This window comes from Neocloeon triangulifer, unplaced genomic scaffold, assembly GCF_031216515.1.
Source record: "Neocloeon triangulifer isolate White Clay Creek 2 clone unplaced genomic scaffold, ASM3121651v1 ptg000015l, whole genome shotgun sequence".
Classification (NCBI taxonomy): Eukaryota; Metazoa; Arthropoda; class Insecta; order Ephemeroptera; family Baetidae; genus Neocloeon; species Neocloeon triangulifer.
The window spans coordinates 6,986,962-7,009,953 of NW_026775557.1; the positions used below are offsets into that span (position 1 = coordinate 6,986,962).

At 38.2% G+C, this 22,992-nt stretch overlaps 1 protein-coding gene across 7 annotated transcripts in view; it reads left to right on the forward strand.

Moving 5' to 3' along the window:
• LOC132202179 (neo-calmodulin-like) overlaps positions 1–22,992 on the forward strand; it is a 53,296-nt gene that overhangs the window by 11,647 nt on the left and 18,657 nt on the right. Inside the window, exons 1-3 of one of the 7 annotated variants that reach the window (XM_059628923.1) lie at positions 8,364–8,438; positions 20,108–20,329; positions 21,807–21,854. The exons of 2 other annotated variants lie outside the window; for them this stretch is intronic. In XM_059628923.1, the coding sequence (XP_059484906.1) occupies positions 20,243–20,329; positions 21,807–21,854 (135 nt within the window). In that variant the 5' untranslated portion in view covers positions 8,364–8,438; positions 20,108–20,242. Of the gene's footprint in view, positions 1–8,363; positions 8,439–20,107; positions 20,330–21,806; positions 21,855–22,903; positions 22,981–22,992 lie in introns of those variants that run through there. 4 more of the 7 variants (XM_059628924.1, XM_059628927.1, XM_059628928.1 and 1 more) reach the window with 4 other exon arrangements.

The following is a 22,992-nucleotide window of genomic DNA, read 5'->3' on the forward strand; positions in this document are numbered from 1 at the left end:
AAATTTAAAATGTAAATTGTCGCTGAAATTATAGAAACACAATTTAGTTAACGGTAAACAAAAGTTGCTGAAATTAAACAACATCCAGGAAAACTTGTTTCTACTTTCAAAGTAAGTAAGAGTTTCTTAATTAATGAATCACTCTTTTTCTTCTGACCTTTGCAGTATAAAATAGGGCAAATAAGATTTCCTACTTTCACTGATGAAGTTTGATTTCTTGGGTGAGCAACTTTTCCACGTTCACGTACCACCAGCAACCCTCTCGCATTGCCTCGTGTGTGTATTTAGGTCAGTCCGTTGATAAAACCCACAAGGTAATTTAGCAGAAATGGAAAAGGTACCAAATTTGGTAAAGACACAACTTCGGCCAAAATTAGCTGCATCGAATCTTCCCCCCTGTTTTGAAACTTTCCTCTAAACTCGTTGGAAAGAGTGTTTCCAGGCTAGCTTCAGTTTTAAGAAGTTTACATTCCTGCGAGAATTTGGTTTCCCTCGGGGTCAATTTGCTTTAATGTATTAATTCTAACTCGCGTGATAAAGAAAGACATTTGAAAGGCAACTCTGTATGCAAATAGATGCAAAATGAAACCCTCCAAGCTTAATTTTGGCTCGAAGCGACCGAAACAGTTATTTAATTCAACTATAGTTTCCATCAGAGCAACTAGCCCGATTTTCTCTCTCAATGTTTAATTTCATTTTAAAAATACTCTTCAACATCGAAACTTTTGCTTTCCAATGCTTCTTTGACAAGAACTAATTTACCCAAAAGAAAATAAGGTGTTTTTTTTTTCTTTCAAAACTAATCAAAGAGTTTTCATAGAATTTATATTTGCAAAAATCGTCATATTTTTCTCATCATGAGTTCAACTTTTGTGAGTTGTGTATTTTGGGAATATCCGGGGAAGGTGCGAATCACGTCGTTCTCCCCGGCGCGATAATAAGAATTACTTGAAATATTTATGGCAGTGTGTGAGGTGCTCAAACGAACGCGAGCAGCCATGATAGAGCTCTGCGCGCGTTTCCATGGCTACACTTTTCGCGATTGCACGGGTAATGTATTGTATACATACGCAATATTTCCTCGGCGTTCTTCACCTCCCGACAAATCTCCAGAGCAACACAACATTTCGCTCACCTAAGCAACCCGTAAGCCACACAATCACGTGTGCAAAGTGTGTTGCATATTAAACACACCACCCACGCGAATTTCTGCAAACGCTCCAGGCTCCAGTGCGCCGCTAAGTATTAATTAATATAAGATTTAAGCTAAAATCCAGCAATTTCATTCTTTCAACATTAATTAAATTTGTTTTATTTATGCAAAATTTTAGTCCCAATGAAATTTATAACATTTTTTTTTTAAATAATTTAATATTTTTTTATATTGATAAAGCTATACTGAACATTTTATGAAATTACAAACTGCATTTTGACATTAACTAATTAATTATTTATGTTAGTAAAATAATAAATATGTATATATTTTGAATCCAATGGGATTGATAATTAAAACAACTATTTAAATTGTTTATATTTGTTCTTGCCAATAAAATCATTAGAGCGCCGCATAAAATCGAATCCAACAAGTCGGAGAGTGGAATTGTCAGACAAGTTTTCTGCATACTTTGTACCGGCCTTTTTATTTTCTTCCCTATTAATATTCATCCACTCCGTTTCGTGGTTTTTTTTTCTTCTATTTTCGACTCGCGAGTCGTTTATATTCAGACAAAGCGCATGCTATTAAAGTGGGCTCTAGAATATAATTTAATTATCTCGCCCTAATGCGGCGGCAAGTGAAGATTCCCTACTTCTTGCAACAATACCAGCGAGTCACGCAGCCGCCCGTATCGATTTTAAGCTGGCTAAGAAAGAGAGCAAGAAGAAGAAACCGCCCTCTTTTTTTTCTTGATGAGAGTCGTGCGGAGCCCAAAGTCTTTTAAGTCGAACGCTCTCCTCATGTGTATTGGAAACCTATACTTATAATCTTGAGATTTTCACCCCTTGTTGTGAGTGATACGGGAAAAGAAGGATTATATTAATATTTGCTCATATCAGTTTCATCTTTACTTACTTGGAAACTTTTCTCTCTTCCTGGAAGCGCCGCTGCTCATAAAAGCATTGATGAGCGGTAAATAAACCGCCGAGGTTAAATAAATAAATCTGCAGATCGTCGGCGATTGCGAGAAACGGCGCTCATCAGTTTTTGAAATTACGAACACATACACCATGCAAAAGTTTGAGCCTAATTGGCGATTGGGTGAGGAACTCGGCAGCTGGCAGCAATTATTGATCAGGGCATGAGTGCGAGAGTCACGTTTTTGCAGCCAACGGAGCATTTGAAGCTGAGTCGGCGGCCTTTTTGTTAGCGCAATCCTCGGACTGCCCTGCGGTCGCCGATTGCCAACGACCTTCACATGTCCATCTCTCTTTTGAGAATTAAGTTATTATCTCGCATGTAATTGACTTTATTCCAAAAATAAGTTAATTCTCTTCCATTTGTTAAATAGAATTTGTGAATAATATTGTAATTAGTTTTCCGTAAAAGCAGGTATTTCAGATAAATGCGCTGATTTTTTTTTTCATCAGGGCATGATTTTGAGATTTTATTGCTGAAAGTGAGATCAGTGCCAGTTCCAGGCAGAAGAACAGTTATAAGTTTTGTCCGAGGGCGGAGAAGTCGGACTCGTGGGTATTGATGTGAGTCGCGTATAAATGTGCTTCATTATACTTTTCCGGGAGACTGGAAATTCTGCTGTTCGTGCTCAAGATATGAGTTTTCTTGAATACTAATAGGAAGTTGTAAAAAATTTACAAATTTAACAAATGAAATTCCTGAAAATTTTTGTTGTATTTTTTGCAAGGACAAATTATGATTGATTGAAAATATTATGATTCCATCGCTAATTTTTTTGAATTATTAACGATTAATCAAAGTTTCCTCCTGTTCATGCAACTCATCCAGCTTAGATTCTTTCTTGTTAGAGATTAATCTTGTATATTCCCTTGACACATGAATAATACAAAGTTAAGTGACAGGAATCCGAGGATTTTACTTTTTTCCAGAGCTATTCTTATATGCGTTTCTCATTTTTTTTTTTTTATAATATGTCAAGCCAAACAAATTCCTCGCAACAATTAATTTTCGCCGATTTTTTCATATTGTTGTTGTGTGACAGCGAGCAAAATACGGCTTTGAAGCCAAGATGAATTGATAGAGTGACAAAAAGTGCTCCACATTTTTTTTTATCACTCCATGCATGCATCGCATCAGTCAAGTTTACTACTCTGTTGAGCCCGCTAAATGCAAATCACGTCCGCGGGATTTGCAACGAGCTCCACCGAATAATGAAGCTTTGATGTGCGCCTCATTTGGAATATGTTCCGAGCATGCAATTAGAAAGAAAATAATGTTGAATAAATGTGCGTGCGCGTGAATCGAAAACACCTTATCGCGTGTCAGGTTGCCATCCCAGAGCCAATCGAATCCACTCGCGCGCAAAATTAATTTCCTTACACGAATTCGATTAGTGCGCTGCAGAGATGCAATCGCGAAATGAATATTCAAGTTGCCTTGAGACTTGCTGTCGGTTAATGGGGGGTTATTTTCAACCCTGCATGCATTATTAACACACACGTGTGCGGAGGAACTTGGTCTTGCAATTTGCCACTTTTAACTTGTCTTATATGGACTTTTTTAAGTGGCAAAAGCAGCTACGCGGCACCCATAGATTGCAACTGCCAAAGTAGGCTGCTCTGTGCAAAGTTTCGAGATAAGCTGGCGGACGAAAGCCCTTTGCAAGCTCCTATGCTATTGATTGCGCTTGGCCGACTCCGCACAAGTTGGTCCGGCAGGCAGTGCACAAAACTGTTAACTAACAAGCGCGGTTCTATTTATCAAATGAGGGGCAAGCACAGCTCTCTGCAACTAATAATTGGAGCCGAGTTCGCACTGCCAGGTATTCGGCGTGAATTTCGCTCGGGAGAAGGAGAAAAAAATCTTTTGAATGCGTGCTGAGGACAATAATTTATGTTTACAGAAACGCATTCAGGCGCCACAACAAAGCACTTATTGTTCGCGAGCTGTGTCTTTCCAAAGAAAAGTTCTTCTTTTTCCATAGGGAAATCTGGAAAAGAGGTGCGTTTTAAGATGTTTTTTGTCAATTCATGAAAGGGTTACTTACAATTAGTGAAATTGTGTGTTAATGAAATAATTTGACGTATTCTTGAAAAGTTCTTCTTTTTTTCTTAATTTTCAGCTCTTGAAAATATATTTCCACTCTACTTTGAATCTTTTAAAACATTCTTTTTAAATAGAAATTCATTCATCACTTAATACGGTGCCAACTTTAAAAAATTTTTAATTCCTAAAATTAGGATTTTTGTGATGTTTTGATTTTACTCTTCTTAAATTTTTAATAACATTGCTTTTATCTCGCTATGCATTAATTCCAATTGATATTTTTTCCGTATTACGTGAAAATAATTATTTCCAAAATCAATTTCCCCTTTGCAATATCCAATTAATTATATAATCCATCGGATAAAGTCTCAAAATGGCGTATGTTAGTATAGAAATGAGAAATGAGTAATGCTATTATTAAGATTACAAACTGATGTTCAAATATCAAATTTTCTTAACCAATAAACCTAATAATTACCAGATTATTACTAAATTTTGTAGTAGAAGTTCACGGTCGAGGGTTGATTCATGGTGATTTGAATTTAAATTCGTCTTTTCCTCAATGGGTTTTTATGAGTTTTTATTGTTTAAGAAAAAATAATATCCTGCTTTACATGTTTCGGCTGCGGGGTCAATTTGAAAGAAAAATAATTTTTGAAAAAAGATATAATATATTTTTGTACTAATTTTTGTCAAAATGTTTTCACAGCTCATGAATTATGGCTGCAGCTGAAACATGTAGAGAGGGATATTGTTTTTCTTAAACAATAAAAACTCACAAAAACCCACCGAGGAAAAGCCGAATTTAAATTCAAATCATCATATTACTAAATATTTATATTTTGTAAGTATCTCAATAAAGTATAAAAATTCTCAACTTAATTGAAAATTCCTACTAACTCTTCACTTAATTAAAACAGTTTCTTGCGTAATGGTATTTCCAGAAATGCATTAGTAAATGTTACAAGTCTGCAAAAGAGAATTTATATAGCAAGCCATTTTTTGTTGTGCTGTCAAAACTTTGAGACCGAGCAAGTTTTGCATTAGTGCTTTCTTTTTTTTTAAAGTCGACACATTACATTAGAGCTGATGATGCTTTATATAAGGACACATTCAGACTCATCCTTTACTACTGGTGCGTGCATGACGTCGACGAGCGGGGCTGATTGCACCTCGATTGCACCCGGCGATAAAAAACAAAGCAAGTCGGGAAGCCCGTTAGCTACGAGAGAGAGCAACGCGTAATTAGGTCATGGAAATTTGCTTGCAAATTGCCTGGCTTGCGAGCAATTTTGTCACATCATAAAAATGCGGAGGATGTTACAAGCGAGCTCACCAAACGAGCAGCGCAAACTTTGGCATAAAAATAACAAAAGCGGCGGGGTCGGCGAATCGTCGTGTTTGGTCCATTTGCTGGCCTTATCGGAGCCTCAGCCGACTAATGACGCACATCAAGCGTCCGTCATTCGCGATTTTCGGTCCCCCTATTATAGTTTTCGTCTCGCAGCAAAAAGTGAGATTTATTGTGCGCGTTTCGCAGGTGACCGGACGATTTATTTATTGCTGCGGATAAATCTTTCAGCGCCGGAAATAATTGATGGGGCGCCGAGGTATGCAACTTGCGAGGCAAAAGCTTCTTTTGCCGGTGGTAAAAAAAAAAAATGCATGGCTCTTGCCTAACGCTACATGCATTTTAATGAGTGGTACAGAGAGCTCGCTATTACTATGGACTTCTATACTACCTTGCGAACTTGCTGCAGCGCAGTGTCAAAAAACACGTACGACCTTCCCGCTTTTAATATCGCTCGTGCTCACGTGTGCAACTTTAAGCCCCTTTCCGACGGGCTTTACATGCGGCGTATCTCTCCGTGCAGGATACGAATTTAAAATAAAAATGACGAATGTTTTCAAGGATTTTCCACAGCTTTTCCAGAACGTGGAAAACATAAATTAACTAAATGCGATTCTTTTTTACGACTTTGCCCTTTGCAAAAAAAGGTATTGTTCTTGCTGTAAAATTACATTTCCTTACATAATAATGTGACTCATCTCAATCTAATTTGTTATTAATTATATGTAAAAAGATTTAAAAAAAATATATATAATGATTATAAATTAAAACTACAATTTTCTTGTAATCAAGAATTTTTTAGTGATTTTGAATCTCTGCTCTCGTTTTTAAACTATACATATTTATATTTATTTATTTATATTTTGTATTTAATTTGAATATGTAAATAATATATTTAGGCAATTTGTAAATAAAATGAAAGAACAAGTTTGGTCTATGTATACAATTATAAAATGAAATTGATTTAGAATGACTAGTTAATAACATTCACCTGATTCATTGCACGAATGACAATTTACTCTACATTGCGACTTTTTTCGTGTTTGTGCGTGTTTCGGTCCACCGGTGTTTTTAATTTTCCGCTACGCGCCTCGTATGTTATTAAGCCGCACACTTTTTTTTCCGAGCCGCATGAGCTGCCAATAGCAAAAGCATCCACATTTATATTAATGAGCAGAGTGCAGGGTAACTTTTCAGTTCTTATATCTAACTATTAATCACGTTAAACTGGCGCACAAACTTTTTCTCATTTCTCACTCCGACTCCAATAGTTAAGATGTGATTTTTATATATGTGTATATGATGCCCATAAGCAAAACTGTGCGAGTCGAAGGCATTTTTCATGCAATCCTTCAGCACGCCTTGGGGGGCCAACTGAAGCGGATTAATTTTTTCCATTGGCAACAGCAAGTCGGTGGTGGTATTTCTTGGGCTGCCATAATTCTCACTTGAGACAGGCCAGAGTAAATAAGTATCGCAGCAGAAAAGTTTATCGTTATGCAAAAATAATAATATATAATATCAATTTTTTTTTGCTCTGATGGGATTTAAAATTTATTTGATAGGAGATTGCAAAAATTAACATTTGTAATTATTTTTAATTATTTGAATAATTATAAATAATTTAAGATATTCCAAGCAAAATTACCTTTTTGGGCGTTTTTTTCTTTAAGAAAAATTTCTCTCTATTATTTCACAACCAGATCCAAGCTGCAATCAATAAAATTAAGTCTAATTAAAAAATTTCTTATGAATCTCAAATATATCCTAGCATCTGTTAAGCTTAAGATAACTTACAAAAAGGCAAATGAAAAATTTATTAGTTAACTGAAAATTTCAATATTTTTGTTACAAGATTTACAAGAAATTGTAGTCAAATTAAAGCTCACCAGTCAAGTATCAAAATTGCCCTGCTCATTCAGTTTCAAGTAAAAAAAAAATATAGAGATAGCAAAAGAATACTTAGATTTAACAAAATTGTATTAGATTGTGATAAATTTGAAATAAAAAATTAATCATTTGATTAAATTTTTCACGGATTTTCAAATACTAGAATTCTATAGAACGTTGAAGTAATTGAATAAAAATGTAATTTTTCTTCCTAACCATTTAATCTTTACTTTGTGAAAATATTTATTTTTATTAACTTATTTTCCGTAACAAACACTAACAAAAAAGACTATACTCTCAATTAAAATTTTATTTTTAATAATTTATACATATTTTATAATTTATTTACATAAATTTTTGAAATAATTTCAATTTCAAGTAATGTTTACCGAGCATGCTCTACCCAAATATTAATACGTTATTAATTAAATTTTGAATGAATAATACTAAACGATTACATCAAACTAACAATTACTTCAGATGAAATTCATGTTTTGCATGGGGATATTATTTTTATTATTATTATTCATTCGGTTTAATTTTTGTATATTACATTTTTCCTATTCTAATGGCCATGCTACGCAGGTAAAAAATTTGGGCTAATCCTTTTTTAATTAAAAGTGCCAGCGTTGCAATAACGTTTGGAGAGCTTATTTGATTCATCTCTGGGGTCGGCTTATGTGGAAGGTGCGCGTCTCCTCTCATTTCGCATCTCGCAGCTTGGAAAGGAAAAGAGGCTGCACTGCAAAAGGCGGGAAAACACAAGTTGGGCTTTTGAGTGGGACGAGAGCAGGTGAGGAGGATTATTTGGGGCACGTGTTTACTTTCTCAGCCATTTGCGCGGCAGCAGCAGGAGCCCCGCAGGGCTCCGCCCCCGGCTGGCGGCGGAGGCGCCGCACTCGAGCTCGTCGAGCAGACAGCCGCCCTGCTCAGTCAGTAGTCAGTGGTCGTGTTCGCTGGTGCCTCTACACTTTCTCTTATCTTTTTCCTAAATGTTGTCAAGTCCGCGGCTCTCATGTAACTATCCATCTTTTCGCATGCTGCCTGCATATAACATTCGTTGATTGGAAACTATAAAAATATTAGTCAAATTTTTGTAGTTGGTAGAAATTAATTAATCGCGGTTAGTTTCCTAGTCTCATTTTCGAGTCCACCCCACAGTCAAATTTACGCACGCGTTTGTTGACGAGCGAAATTTATTTTTGACGGACCGCGTTGACACTTCGAAATTTGAGCGGCTCTGCGAGCGGCTGAAATGATAGATTTTTTTGTGTGTATTTAGTTGTTTGGCAACCGCAGTCGGCCTAACAGGTTAGCCAGAGCTAGTTTTCCGGCTCCGTTTTTGTAGCAGACACCCGCACTCTCGCTCCTCTCTCGCCGTATTGATTCAACTCTGGTCGCGAAAAATTGCAATTATCCAGCTGCTGCTATTGCGCCGATTTTGTTTCGGTAAGTCGGCGAAGCGGAAATCATTTAAAAGCGTCGGCGTCCATTTTAATTAATCGACTGCACTGCTCATTTCGCGTGGCGGTCACACATCAGTTTGTGTGTGTTCATCACTAAAATTATTGCTTCTTGTTCACTAGTTTTGCACAACACGTTTAAAATAGTGCTTTGCAGTGTTGATTTAATATTTCAGTTTTTTAAACTATTAAAAATTCTCAAGTGAATTAATTAATTAAATCAAATATAAAATATATAACTTTTCGATTTATTGGACGTATTTTAAAATTTAACAAAAAATAATATTTACTCCAAGAAATTTAGAATAATTTTAGTGAATTTAAAATTTAACCGTTATAAATTTTTATATAATAGCTAAAAATGTAAAAATTTCTTAACATTTTGTGTGCTTTAAGTCGGGAATTTTAAATTTTTGTTAGTATATTGTTTTCTCATAGGCCTCAAACTTCAAAATTAATTGAAGCAAATTCCTTTTTTGTTACTGTTGAATAATTAAAAACGTGTAAATATATTGTACGACAGTTTTAGATGAAAAATTTTACAATTTTGAGGTAAAAATAAATTAAATTTTAACTTTCAATATTTTTACTTCTTTTGGCAGCGTTAAAGTAATTTATTTTATTTTAAAACTACTACTTTTGCCACCCTTCATCAGCAGCCAGGACCATTAGGCTTCAGTGAAATGAGACACATTTGGTGGCAGGACAAGTGAGTGAGAGAGAAAAGAGGTCGGCACCGCGCGGCTGCGTTTTTGCAGGTAAAAAATGAGAGCTGAGAATGGATGAAATATTATATCAATGGGGTTTTTCTCGTGCTGCTGTGCAATCAACCAATATCACACGCACATTCACTCCTTCAGCTTTGCTTGTCAAATCTCTCTGTACATGGCCGTTTTCTGCTTGCTTAAACAAAACAAAACAAAAAAACTCTTAAATGTGTTCGTACCTCTCTCTTCACTTCTGCTGTCTCGTTCTGCTGACACCTGCAAAAAAAAAAATACACCCAACCCTTAATATTTGACAAAATTTCATGTTGAGTGTTATAGACGGAAAACTGCATAAGACAATTATTCTCAAAGTCTATTTTTAACATTATCGATTTTCCTTCTCAAATTTATTCACGTCAAAGCTCGCCTTCAAAAATACACTTGAAAATTTAAACTTATTAAATTATTTTCCTCTAATAGAAAAGATTTTACTGCGCAATTTCGTAAACCTATAAATCTCAATTGAAGAAAGTTGGCTCGGCAAACAATTTTTCACCCTCGGTCCGACCTTTCCAGGAATTTGGCATTTCAACACATTTCGAGCAATAAAATTTTATTTCCTCTCCAGTCGGCAATGGTCGCCCCGCCGTAAAAGTGAAAGGCGACCCACGCATGCCCGAAGTTTATCTGTCGATAAGACCTTTCTCAATAAAGAGGAGAAGAAAAATGAATAGCAATTAGGTTGTTTGCGTGGGCCGAGTGCAACAGCTCAGAAAGAACAGGTGAACACGCCACCGAGTTGTGTTTAGTTTGCAGTCGCGTGTTTCCGGCGCGTTGCTTTTTCGCGCACACCTTTACTTATAAAACTCGGTTCATTTAATCAGGCAAGAAGCGGCGCCGGCGCGCGACTTTTTTTCCATAATCTTCATCAGCAGTTCAAGGGCGAATTTTAACGAGCAAAAAGAAGAAAGTTTGTTATCTCCATCAGATACGAGATACTCTTTTCATTCACGCTCTCTTTGGAGCGAGGAAAAAAACGGATTTGAAGGGGCTCAAGTTGCGACGGCGAGGGAGAAATTCAAACGTGGCCTGTGAAGATGATTTATCGATTCACACGGCGCAGACTGGGGGGCGGGTGGATGGATGGGCATATGTGCGGTTGGTCAGTCGGTCACGTGAGATGAAAGGCGAGCCCTTTAATAATTCATCCCCGAATGCCCCGAAATTTGCATACAGAGACACACGAGGCTATTAATCACATGCAAATTGCGTCTCGAGAAAGATCAACAGCAGCCCCCCTTTGCTGCTGTTGAATGATTCACTGATTCGAGACCGGCGTAACGAGCCGTGCCAATTTCGCCAAATGAAAAAGAAGCGCCGTGTGTCCGTAAACAAGCATCTCCCCCCTCTCTCTAATACATTTATGCATTTCTGGGTCCGCTGCCCGTGTCAGCCGCAGCCATTCAATCGGAAATAATTGGTCCGCTATTTATGGTCGTCGTCCCTCGGGACTTGTTCGAATTGATTGGTTTGCCCCGAAATCGAAATGGAATAAACAAAAAATTATTCGGTGAACATTCGGGGCGACGTGGTGAATAAAGAAAGCAGCGGAAAATCAATACGCGCTCCACATCAGGAGTGCACATCTATTCATGCGCTCGTTAAAAAATGATCACCGCTTCCATAATGCAGCTGTTCGTCAGCCGAGAGAGCGCCTGCCGGGTTCAGTGGTTATGCATCCCGCGCTCCACGCCCGACAAACGGGTTGCCTATCAGGGTTTCCGTTCAACAACCAATCAATCTGCACTCGGCTGTATTTTTAATATCGGCTTCAGAAATGAGAACGGATACAATTTTTTTTTCTTATACGGAATTCTTTGAGAAACAGACGAAGAACAGGAAAAGCTCAAGTGGTGGAGTAAAAAGGTTAAAAGGCTTTCTAATTCAAACAACCGCACTGAAACGTTCCGAGTTTACTGCCGCAAACGTTGTTAGTTAACCTACGGTGCTGCTTTTAGCCACTTAGATATCCGACTCTAATTTATTGCACGGGGCCTTTAATGCGCAGTTCCCTTTTTCATCTGGGGCCGGTTAACAGTTTCAAGAAACGGGTCGCCTCTTTTTCATATGAACTCCACTCAAGGCACTTGAGCTTGAGAAGGGCGGAAAAACGGGGAGAATAAAATTATTATTGATCTGGAAAAAAATGCCTGATTCATTTGTTGAAAATTTTTGTTCATTTAAAAAGAACTCATTGAAGTCATTGCAACAAAAAATTACATTCACTCAAAAGTTAAATTTGAAAAAATCCATAAATTAAAATCCCAAATTTCTCAAAACTTTATAATTTATTTTTTATTTAGATTTAATATAGATTAATAATTATATTGTGGGTCTGTAATTAAATAATTAAGAAAATAGCTTTCTACAATTTAAGTGCCACTTTCAGTCACAAACTTTCTTCTCAGTGGCGGAAAGGAGAAGTTTCTCAAAAACGAATCAGCCGAGATTCCGGAAGGCGCCCTTTCATATCTCAATTAAAACTTGGTCGGGGGGGGGGGGGGGTGATTTGTTCGTTCTTTTTTGTTACAACGTGTGGGCGACTCTGGGGAAATAATTAATTTTGCTCTCCTACTTTCCGAGACGCGAGAGTGTAAAGTGGCTCGAAAGCTGTCTTTGTGTGCGCGGCGAGTGAAGGCGGAAAAAATGCGCGCGGCGAGATCAAACAGCTGTCAGGCGCATGCAAAAGTAATCTCGCCTGCTTTGAGAGATGAAAAGATCGTCGCCATTGAAAGTTGGTAATTGCGATTTTAAGTTAGCCGAGCATTCAAGCTGCATGTTTCTGTGTGGCGAACGGCGCGACCTCGACTCTTTCAGTCTTTCTTCGGCACTCTCGAGAAGTCCACTCTCGCCTCAAATTACACTCTCCTCTCCAGAAACCTCCGCTGCTCTCAAAATTCGCGTGTTTTTTTCGCTGCTCGAATGTAATTAGCGCGGAAAATTTAATGGTCTCTCTCCGATTCAATATTGCAATAATGGCGAGCCGGTCTCTCACAGCTGCCGCCCGTCGTCTCTCCCGAGACAAATAGGATATTGAAGCCGTGCGATATGTTGCGGCGGCAACATCAGGTGCGTGCGTCGAGCCAATTTTATATTAGCAAAAATTGATAGAACATAGAAGACCGTAAAAGTGAAGGACTCTTCAGAGACATCTGCTGGTGACGGCAATTTTTTCTTAATATCCGTAAAGACTCGTAAAGTTCAGTATTAAATTTAACGCAAGCCAACATACGTGGACATTTTTTTAACAATTTATTAAATTTTTTCTTTAAGATATGAATTTAAAAATCAATTTTAAAGAGCAAAATTGCATAAGTGTCAGTAATTTATTTTTATTTTAATCTAAGAATTATAAATGTTCCGTGTTAAAGTTGCAAACAATATAAAATTTGAAAGCAAAATAAAAAGTCAATTGAAATTACAAGACACATTTTGCTGACTCCTTTTTTTAAATCGCTAGAAAGGCGAGGAAAAATCAAATTATTTATTTTATCTTACTTTCAACCACGAATGCTGCCTTGACATTTTCTCTTTTGGAGTTGATTAAAAAGCTGGCGCACCACCTGAAGGTATTTTCGAGGAGAAAGACCACAATAGTTGGGCCATTTGGAGCGAGACCAAGAGTCTGAGGCAGCAGAAACGTCCGTAGCCCGAGATTTGTGCAGCAATCATGAGTCTAGCGGGGAATGCAAACGGCCAGATGTGACTGGTCTTGCTCTCTCTCTCGCTCGCTCCTTTGTTTACAACACAACGCGAATCGATTCACCGCGAGCTCTTCTCTCTCTCCACGCCGCATACACATTTTGGCAAGCGCCCATCTCGCCTCTTAGCCGCTACTAACAATAGAATTATTCATTAAATTACACTCTCCAGCCCCGACCAAATTTCATATCCTCATCTGGTCGACGATAAATTCGCCATGATTTATTGTCTTGATCGGGCCAAAGCAGCCGGAGCAATTTAACTCTTTCTTTCTTTCTCCGTTTTTTTCCCTTCCCTCCCTGGGAACCGCACCTTCCTTTATTCAAGATTTTCCGCGCCGCCGAGTCCGTCTTGCACGCGAATTTTTCGCCTTTTGCGCCGCCAGAGATAATGTGGGGCTTTTTCTGAGCGCGCCTATCTCGAAAAACGTCATCCGCGCATTTCCACGCAGGACTGTCTTCTTTTAGTGCCGCGCAGATAGTGAGAAAATGGAAACTTGGTTGAAAATTTGTTGCAGCGCTCACTTTTATCTACTTCGCCCTCGTCGAGAAAAAGACCAGACTCGAGCGTCGTTCCTTGGCAGAATTTAAAGCGAGCTCAAGCTTGTTCTTTAGTACCTGCGTCTTTTCAGAATGTCAGGACGTGCGGTTTCTAAAGGATAAAATCACCAATTTACTCCGAGATCCTTTTGCAGAGAAACATTTTTATACTTCAATAAAAAAACCTCCTCCCGGAATTTATTACAATGAATTCCATAGGTTTGAAAACTTTCATTTTAATTAAATTTGCTTGTACGCGTTATTATGTCACCCATTTTGAATCCATTTGAAATTTTACCGCATGCAAAAAAAAGTTGGATTATCCCGGCTAAGTTTGACCTTCGTCGGCTAGAAATTGGTTTGTTCTCCAAATCCCCCGAGACAGGCGCACCGCGCATGCTAACACGAGATCGCCCGTGTTTTTGTGACCATCCTTGTGGAGAGTAACCTTTAATGGAAAAGTGTGGCATTGGGGTAATAGGAATAGGGGTCGCTTGTCGTTTTTGCCGGGCGAGGACCCTCCCCGTGGATTTAGTCCCTTGTGTGGCAGCTGCCGAGACCAAAGAAAATGCTATGGAAATAATTGCACCACAAGCAAAAAGTCATAACTTAGCAGCCCAAAATGCCGCCTCGCTGCAGTAACGACGTTTTTAAATTAAATTTCGCAGCTCGCACGCACTTGTGTTGGCGCCCGCGTGTAATTGGCAAATGCCAGCAGACCAGTTTATGGCTGCGACGTTTTGATTGAGCGTGTCCCATCGGAGGGGCGCGCACTCAATTTATTTTTCCTAAGACCAAATAGGGGCGGTTTCTTTTCTTTAGGCAACGACCTTTCTTTCACGTTCGGCTTCTGCAATAAAAGATAAAATGCACTTCAGAGCTCGTTTTAATGTTGTATTTGGAAGGATCTTTTGAAGGCCGTAAAATGCCAACTACTTTCCTATTTTCTTTGGAAATGGCCGTTTCCATAAATTTTCTCCAAGCCAGATCATTTATGGTGAAAATTTTAGATGGAAGTTTATTAAAAATTTAAATTTTACTATTAGATAATCATTTCAATTTTAATGTAACTAATTGATTCACTTTAAACATTGAAAAGATTCTTGTGAAATTTAAATAAAATAAGGTCAAACAGCTTTAAAGTAAAAATCATAAAAACTGTTCTGAAAATAAAAAATTTTCAAACAAATTACTCTAATGTAGAAAAATTATTCCCTAATCATGAAGTAGGATTATTAATTTGGATGAAAACTGAGAATGTCCTTTTGAAAACTCAATTTTTAATTAAATATATTAATATTTATAATTAAATGTTTACTATTCACATTCCTGATTCCCTGAAAAAAGGGTCAGGCACTCTCTATTTCAACCCAGAATATGAACTTATGTAATTATTTTAGAAAGCTAATTAAAAATTAGTGCGCTGAATTTAATTTTCTGTCACAAAGCGAAATTTGAAACCACCAAGCCACGTTTCTCTCCCTCGCTCTTCAGTTTTAGAAACAATTAAAATGCGAAGCGTTGAGGATGTAAATTTCGGCGAAACTCTCATCTTTCTGGTCGCGCAGTTCTTAATTAACTCGGCGTACGTTGCCTTCGCTACTCGGCGGTTTTCTGCTCTCCCAGTCACCCATTGTCTTGGCCGAGTATGGAAATAAATGGATTCGGGCAAAACAAAATCCTCTCGCGCGCACAACGAACCGAACCTGCCTCTCATTCTGGAGAGGGAAACCATTATGGCGACGGTTGAATCGGAATTTGCCGCAGCTGATAGGGCGTTTTCGCCCAGCTTCCTGCCTATCCCCGGCTTATCAGGCTTAATTACATCCCCAGTGGCCCAAAAGCACTTTTGGCCTTCCCGCGAGAAACCGAGAGAAGGGGACAAAATCCGCGTTTTTCGTCAGTCGGCCTAATGAGTTTTTTTTTGTCTATAATGTAAAAGTAATTATTTATCAATAAAAGATAACGGGCTGGACGTAATTGCTTTTCTCGTTGCCATCTGGGTCAGTTTGGGCTCATGGAAAAAATATCATAAAAAGGACATATTTACGATTTTATTTTTGCTATAAAAAAGAGCTTATGACGTGAGTTTCAAAAATTGAAATTAATGAATATCGACTGAGAGGAAATTTGCAAAAACCTTTTAACAGAAATCAGATGGCCCTAATGACATTTTAATGGGGTTTAAAAAAAATCAAGTATAAATCAAACTGTTTATATTTATAAATATAACAAAAAATAAAACAGATTTTCTCTTGCTTATTTTATTAATAAATATCTGGATATAATTTAACTAGCAGAATTATTTTCCCATTAAAATTGGCTGTGATGGGCTTATTTTGTTGTTAACAGAATTATTTCAGATTTTTTTATAATATTTATTATTTTGTGATCACATCAATATGAAAAGCCGATTTCTTTTCATGAATATTATGTGTTTATTATAGGATTAGCTTGAAAAGACAGCGCAAAACATGATGAATGATTTAGACAAACGTGTTTGTGTGCCTTTCCCGTTTCGTGTCTGCACCGATTTAGAGACTTTCGCACTTATTTTTGTCGCACGACTCCGTGTTCCGCACTGAATAAAACACAAAATTGTGGCTGCCACGAACGTAACGACAACGAATGGGTCTCATGCATATATTTTTGTTCTGCCCTCGTGAGACATACAGCGCTAAAGTGGCGACAAAAAAGCAAGGGCGCAACCCCTAACAAGCAATAACTTTGCACTGCATTCCCCATAAATGTAAAATCCAACGACCGGCGGCTCTCAACCCTTATTGAATGGGGGATTTGCCTGGTCCGTCGCCACAGGTATATATCAGAACGGCTCCCCGGCGAATTGCTGTGTAATTACTCAGCCGCAGTCGGCTCCATTATTCCGAGCGGCAATCAATGTTGCGGTCGCAAAGTGACAGCCCAAAATCCGGCGCCCACTTTTCCCTGCTTTTATCTACGCTCAATGGCCCGGCCGGTTTATTTATCTCCTTGATTAATGAATTAGCTCGCATCCCGCGGCACCTGCCTTCGTTTCACGTGTGTGCGTTTGTGACGCGGTCAGAAGTTAATAACTTTGATCCTCTTGCGGCATGTTGAATATCAGGTGGATGCTGCGCAACGTGCCGGAGGATATTGAAAAGTGGCCACGTGCGGACCACGCATAATAGTTTTTAATTGTATTATAATGTGATGACGTCAGTTTCCACAAATTTAATAGAGAACAGGAATCACTGCTCAAATCTATAATACCTCAATTACAATAATTGTAATTGATAATTTCAGTTAGCAGCATCAACATCATCCAATCATTTCAATTCAAAATTTATTGATGCATCTAAATAAATAAACAGTATACCTGTCAAAGCGGGTGATTTTTTTTAATTAATCTAATATTCAATAATTATGTTCCATGTATTAAAAATATTATTTGGAATATTTAATTCTATATAATAATGCAATTATTCTAGAGAACTCGACAAGTTTCTGTTAAAAGTTAAGAATGGATTTTAAGGTAAATTGTTAAATAATAATTCTTTATTTTAACAATTATTTGGAAAAATTTAATCTTCACCACAGTCCATTTTTATAAAAGAAATTTAATTTAAATGAAACATTTGAATACATATAGATTAAAAATTATTGTGAACACTCTTTTGTAAGATAAATCATAATCAATCCTTTAAAATAATCTTCTCAATCTTATTTTTTGATGCCTCAATGAATTTTTTTTATTAGTTTTCACAAGATCAAGGCATTAAAAGAAATTAATAAATCATCCCTCGTCCCTGACGCTTGAGCGGTTTTCCTCGACGTGTCTTTTAAATAATCTCTCCGTCCGCCTCAATCATATATATTTATTTGCGCCACTTTTATTCAGTCTGTCGCCACTAGAGCGTAGAAATAGCTTTTCTGATAAGCACTAACTCTCTCGTTTTTATGCCCAAATATTAAAAATACGGCGGCAGTTGCAGAATATCGCTGTTGCCGTCGCAAGCAAGTTTGCCTCGCCTGGTCATTTGGCGAGAAAATATCGCTCATGCGCGCGCCACCGTAAAGACTGACATTGCCCCGCCATGATGGGGTAAATAAATAAATTGGTTTATGCATCGAGACGAGAAAGAAAGCGAGACGACAAGCATCAAATATATAGTCTTCGTTGGGCCACACACAAAAATAAACAAAACACGCAGAGGCAAAATTTTGCTTGCGTATTCGAAATAATGGAATATTTGATTAGATTAAAAAGAGTGCTCGCCTAAATAAGATTTTCCTCATTCCGTGTTCTTTCGAAAGTTGGCGCTTGCAAATTTAATATCTGCGGGTTGTGTGCGTTGCAAGGGTGGCGAGCGGGATTCGAAAGCAGGTTGCCGGAGAGAATTCAATCAGAAAAAGTGGGCCGCCGGTGATCGCAACGTCAACTCCGATGTCCTCTTGCGTCGTTTTCACGTTCGATGAAAGAGAGTGAAATATTAATTCACGTAGTGAACGTACGGATAGAGAGAGAAATAAGCACAGCAATATAAGAAGAGGTTGTGTGCTTTGAACGACGTCCCTGCGGGCTTGCCGGACTCAACTCGGGCGAAATTACATTCTGCTCAGCTAGCGGGTCAGTCAGCTTTTGTGCGGGTCGTAAACAGCCACTTCAGCCAGACACTTTCCGTCTATACCTGCAGACAATTTTCCGATTTTGTTATAGTATTTGCTGAATATAATATTTTACTATTTGCAATTACACCCTTAATAAAAACCCTCTACCGTTTTTTTAACAAAATTTTCAGTTAAAAACATTCTACCTACGGATAAAATGTTTTCATAATAATTGGAAAATAATTAAAAGATGTTTTTATATTTTATAAATAATTTTTTTTATTTTAAACAAACGTGATTATTAGTATCAATTAAAAAAAAAAATCCTATTCACGCTGTGAATTTTATTAATGTTTTTGTAAGAAACTAAGATAAAATTTAAAAACTAGCACAATCAAATCTAATTTTATAAAAATATTAATATTACTTCACAAATATGATTGAGAGTGTGTGAAATTTTTATTTGTGAGGAAAACAAAACACGAGCGTTGGCAGAAAATTGATGTTTTCACACGTTTTTAGTGCATGAATAATGCACCTTTTAAGCGTCTAGCGAGAATCGTGAATATTCAGTCGGGCCGTGGATTAATAAAACGGTCGAGCGTCTCATCAGGTCTGTGCCAATATTTGCCGGCATAGCGTGTGCGTATCCATTACGGTTCCATCCAGCCCTATTTGTTTGCATAGGCTGCAAACACAACACCAAATTGCAATTCATCGCGCAGAGCCGCTCATTTGAAGCACGACAAGGTCCGCTCTAACAAACCGTTGCCCTCGCTCGCGGCTATTTTACCGAACCCACGCATACAACTACAATAGTTCTAGTTTGCATGATTAACTTTTGGACTTGCGCATACGTTCTGGAAAATAATATGAATTTGCCCGAAATTTTTGCATGCACGTCATGAATTTAGAATATCTCGTTATCTCTCTCGCCCAATAAAAGGCTAAAAAAGCTATTAACTAATTTTTCTTTTTCGTTGAAAAAAGAGGCGGAAAAAGGAAATGTTACAATAAGTAATTGTTTAATTGCCTAGTTGCATTAAAAATAGCCCCCTCAAAGATAAATTCAAAATATTTTTCATTGTTCTTGTTTCTTTTGCCTTGTTTTGTATTCAGATTGATTGTTCAAACCATTATTTAATTGATATCGGTCCAAATAACCTGAACTTAATTGTTTTGATAAAAAGAGGAATTAAGTCTGAATGCAAAGCTCGCCAGAATTGAAGGGAAATAAGGAAAACAAATTAAATATATTTGAATTCCCAAATTCAGGGGGTTTTACTTTTTATGCAAATTGACCAATTTTGAAGAAAACAAAATACATTTAAAAAAAATCTGCTTGCAAAATCCATCGTCCTGATGTTCTTAAACTTTGAACTATTTTTTGATTGTGCGTTTATCTCGGATTGACTTTTGAACGATAAATCTTGGCTGAGAATTGAGTATCATAGTGTGTGCATTGCAACATATATAGTCGACTGAGGGAACTTGTCACAGTCATCTAGATGAATTACTGAAGCTGAACAAGCATCATTATTATCATTATTATTGAGCATGAAAGTAGTCTTAACATAAAAAAAATGGCGGTCAAAGTTGTTTCGGCACAAGTTGAAACCTTGCAGAGAATCACGCTGGAGGGGTGCAGGGCCTAATGCAAGCGAAGTCAAGGTCGTCCTGCAGCCGCCACGCCCACCTCATCGAACATCTCCCGTTCGGCCTCCAGCAGCTCCTCTCGCCAATCTTCCTCAGTCTCCATAATGGCGTTTGCCGCAGCGCGAATGATACTCAAAGACAAAAGACGGAAACCCTCCAAAGAAGATTTCCCACCTAGGAATAGAAGCAAGGTAACGCAAGCCCCCTGCTCTTGAGCGCCCTTGCTTACCAAGTTAGAAAGAGCTAGGAGTGTAGTGTGTTAGATCAGTCTCTCTATCTCTATCTCTCTCTCTCACATTTAAGTACTCTGAAACACCCTGTCATGACACCACTTCTTCTCTTTTGATTTTCACGAAGCAGTTCCAAATATATACTCTCTTTACTAAATAGAGCGGTAGTATTTTTAAAACAATTTGATATTTTGAACAGGAAGTTGCTGAAGACTATTCAACTCTGGAAATGGCAGCACACACGCTCTCTTAAGTTCAAAACTCTTAAGCTTCACACACACCTTTGTTCTTAAGTATCTTGTACTTTTCCATACAGACGTGTGCGCCAAAGTTTATTCTTTGTTTGTTGAGTCTTCAGTCGCTATTCATTGTAAAACTGTTGTTTCCATTTTTTTTTTCTCCCTGACTGAGATGCAGAAGGGGAATTTTCCACCGTAGCTCTGTCAGCGCAGCTCTCGCTTTCCTCTATTTCTCTTCTACTTTTTTTTTACTTTTCTCCCTCACATATATAACCATTTCAGAGCGAATTCAGGTCATTCTCATTTAATTACGCCCACTCTGCTGTTTACCGTCCTCAACACACTGCAGTGACAAAAAGAGAAAAAATCCCGCGATTTCCCTCCATTCCTCATTGCCGGGGCGCGATTGGAATCAGAGAAGTAGTGCAGAGAAAGAGCCGTTGGTGCCTGTCTGACCTGCTTTCCCTCCCGCGCAATATATCTTTCTTATGTTCCCCCGCTTTTATTCTTCATCCCCCACACGAGAGCAACTTATCCGAGCCCACGCGAAAATATCCCATAAGCGGCGAACGCCACTTATTTTTCATCGCACTGGCCCTCTTTTTTTTCGGATCGGTCCCTTTTTGTTTCAACCCCGTTCCGAAGCTTTTTCATTTCCTCTCCGCATCCGGCGTCCGTCCGCCGCACAGGTGCCGACTTAATTATACTCGCGGAGATGGATTTTTATGTATAGGAAAAATGCTGGCATCTCTCAACTTTCTCGATAAATCATTTTCTATGTGTATGCGCTCGACATTTAATCTCGGGTTGTGCCTGGCAGCCGTCCAGAACGTGTCCAACTTTTATTGCGAGAGCGTTAATTTAACTTGTTATTTGATGCGAGAGTTTGGCATCCGAGAGCTCCGGCCAAGGTAAAAACTTGGCTGGCGCGTCGTGTCTCCCTGTAGAAAGAATGCCCTGGATAAATAATTCAATCAACTCGCGAAGTTGCAAAATCAGGAAATGGAAAAGTTGCGGTCTTGGAACCCACACGTCCTGCCGTGCAAACCTTGGTTTTTCTCTCGCTCGCCGCCCTAGAACTAAAACGCACACGTGATGCGGCCAGACAGTGAAAATTGCATGCCCACCTTGTCTCTTTCTTATTATTTTCTGTGTTACTCTTTCTTGCCCTGTCCTCTCTGTCTCTGTATGTCTTGCAGACTCGCAGCGTCACCTCGAGTGCGAGCAATCGCAGCCTCAGTCAGCAGGTAACACGCCCTCAGATCAGCATCTCTATTGAGAGAAAACAAATTTTAAGAAAAACCAACATCAAAAATACTCCAGCGGTTTTTCCTCCAAACGCTAATTCGAAAGCAGAACAATTTTACATTTTAACTCTGCTAGATCTCTGGATGTAAGATTGATCGCAAAATTTATTATTTTATAATTTTTTTTTAACTGTGCAATTTTATTTTTTTCCCTCCGCTCTTGTGGCACTTTCCGAGTTTTTGGCACTCTTAAAATTGGGTAAAAAGAAAGTGCTGCGAACAATCAAGTGAGTAGGGCGGAACGAAATTCCGAAAGTTTTCCTGGTCTCCTTTAGAAATTGTCCTGAGGCATAATAAATGGAGCTGTATACCTTCCATGACAAATTTCATGTCTCCATTGTATGAAATATTTTCACTCAACTTAGCTCCTCGCAAAAATTTGAAGAACTTTTTTCCATTTAAATTTTAATTTTAATTGAACTTTTTAAGAAATTTAATTTACAATCTCACATCCAGAAAATAAAATGCAGACTTAAAAAACAAAATTCCCACCCCTCTCTCTTATTCTCATACTATTCATTCATAAAAACCGCAGCCGCGGCTCTGCGCAGTTGATCCATCTTGAAACTCCACAGAGCTGCCGTCAAAAACTCTCACACACGTTCACACAAAATTTTGGTCGTTTGGAAATGAACTGAATCACCAAAGCCTGCTTGTCACTGAGCTGCTCTTTGCTTCCATGAATGATTGCTCTGGATGTTTGTGCACCCATCACTCCGCCTCAACAGCCCACCGCTTTGTATATAAAAAAAGTAATTTTTTTTTCAAAATCAGAAATAAGAAACTCCTTAGAGGGGGAAGTTTGCGAACTATGAAACTAGGGGAGAACATATTACACAATGTGGTGGGCGTAGGGCGAAAGTGACACGATTTTTTGTCAGTGCGCATGCAGAATGGCCGACAAGTGTTTTGTTTGTGTGCCGCCCTTGACCCGGGCAGGTCTTCTTTCCATTTCTTCCACTTAAGCGTCCCCATTGCTTGCACGAGAGAAACTTGCCACAGCATAAATTTTGTTTGACCCTGTGACAGCAGCTAAGCTTTGCGCGTCTGCCGCAGACCTCGCCAGGTAATAATTATA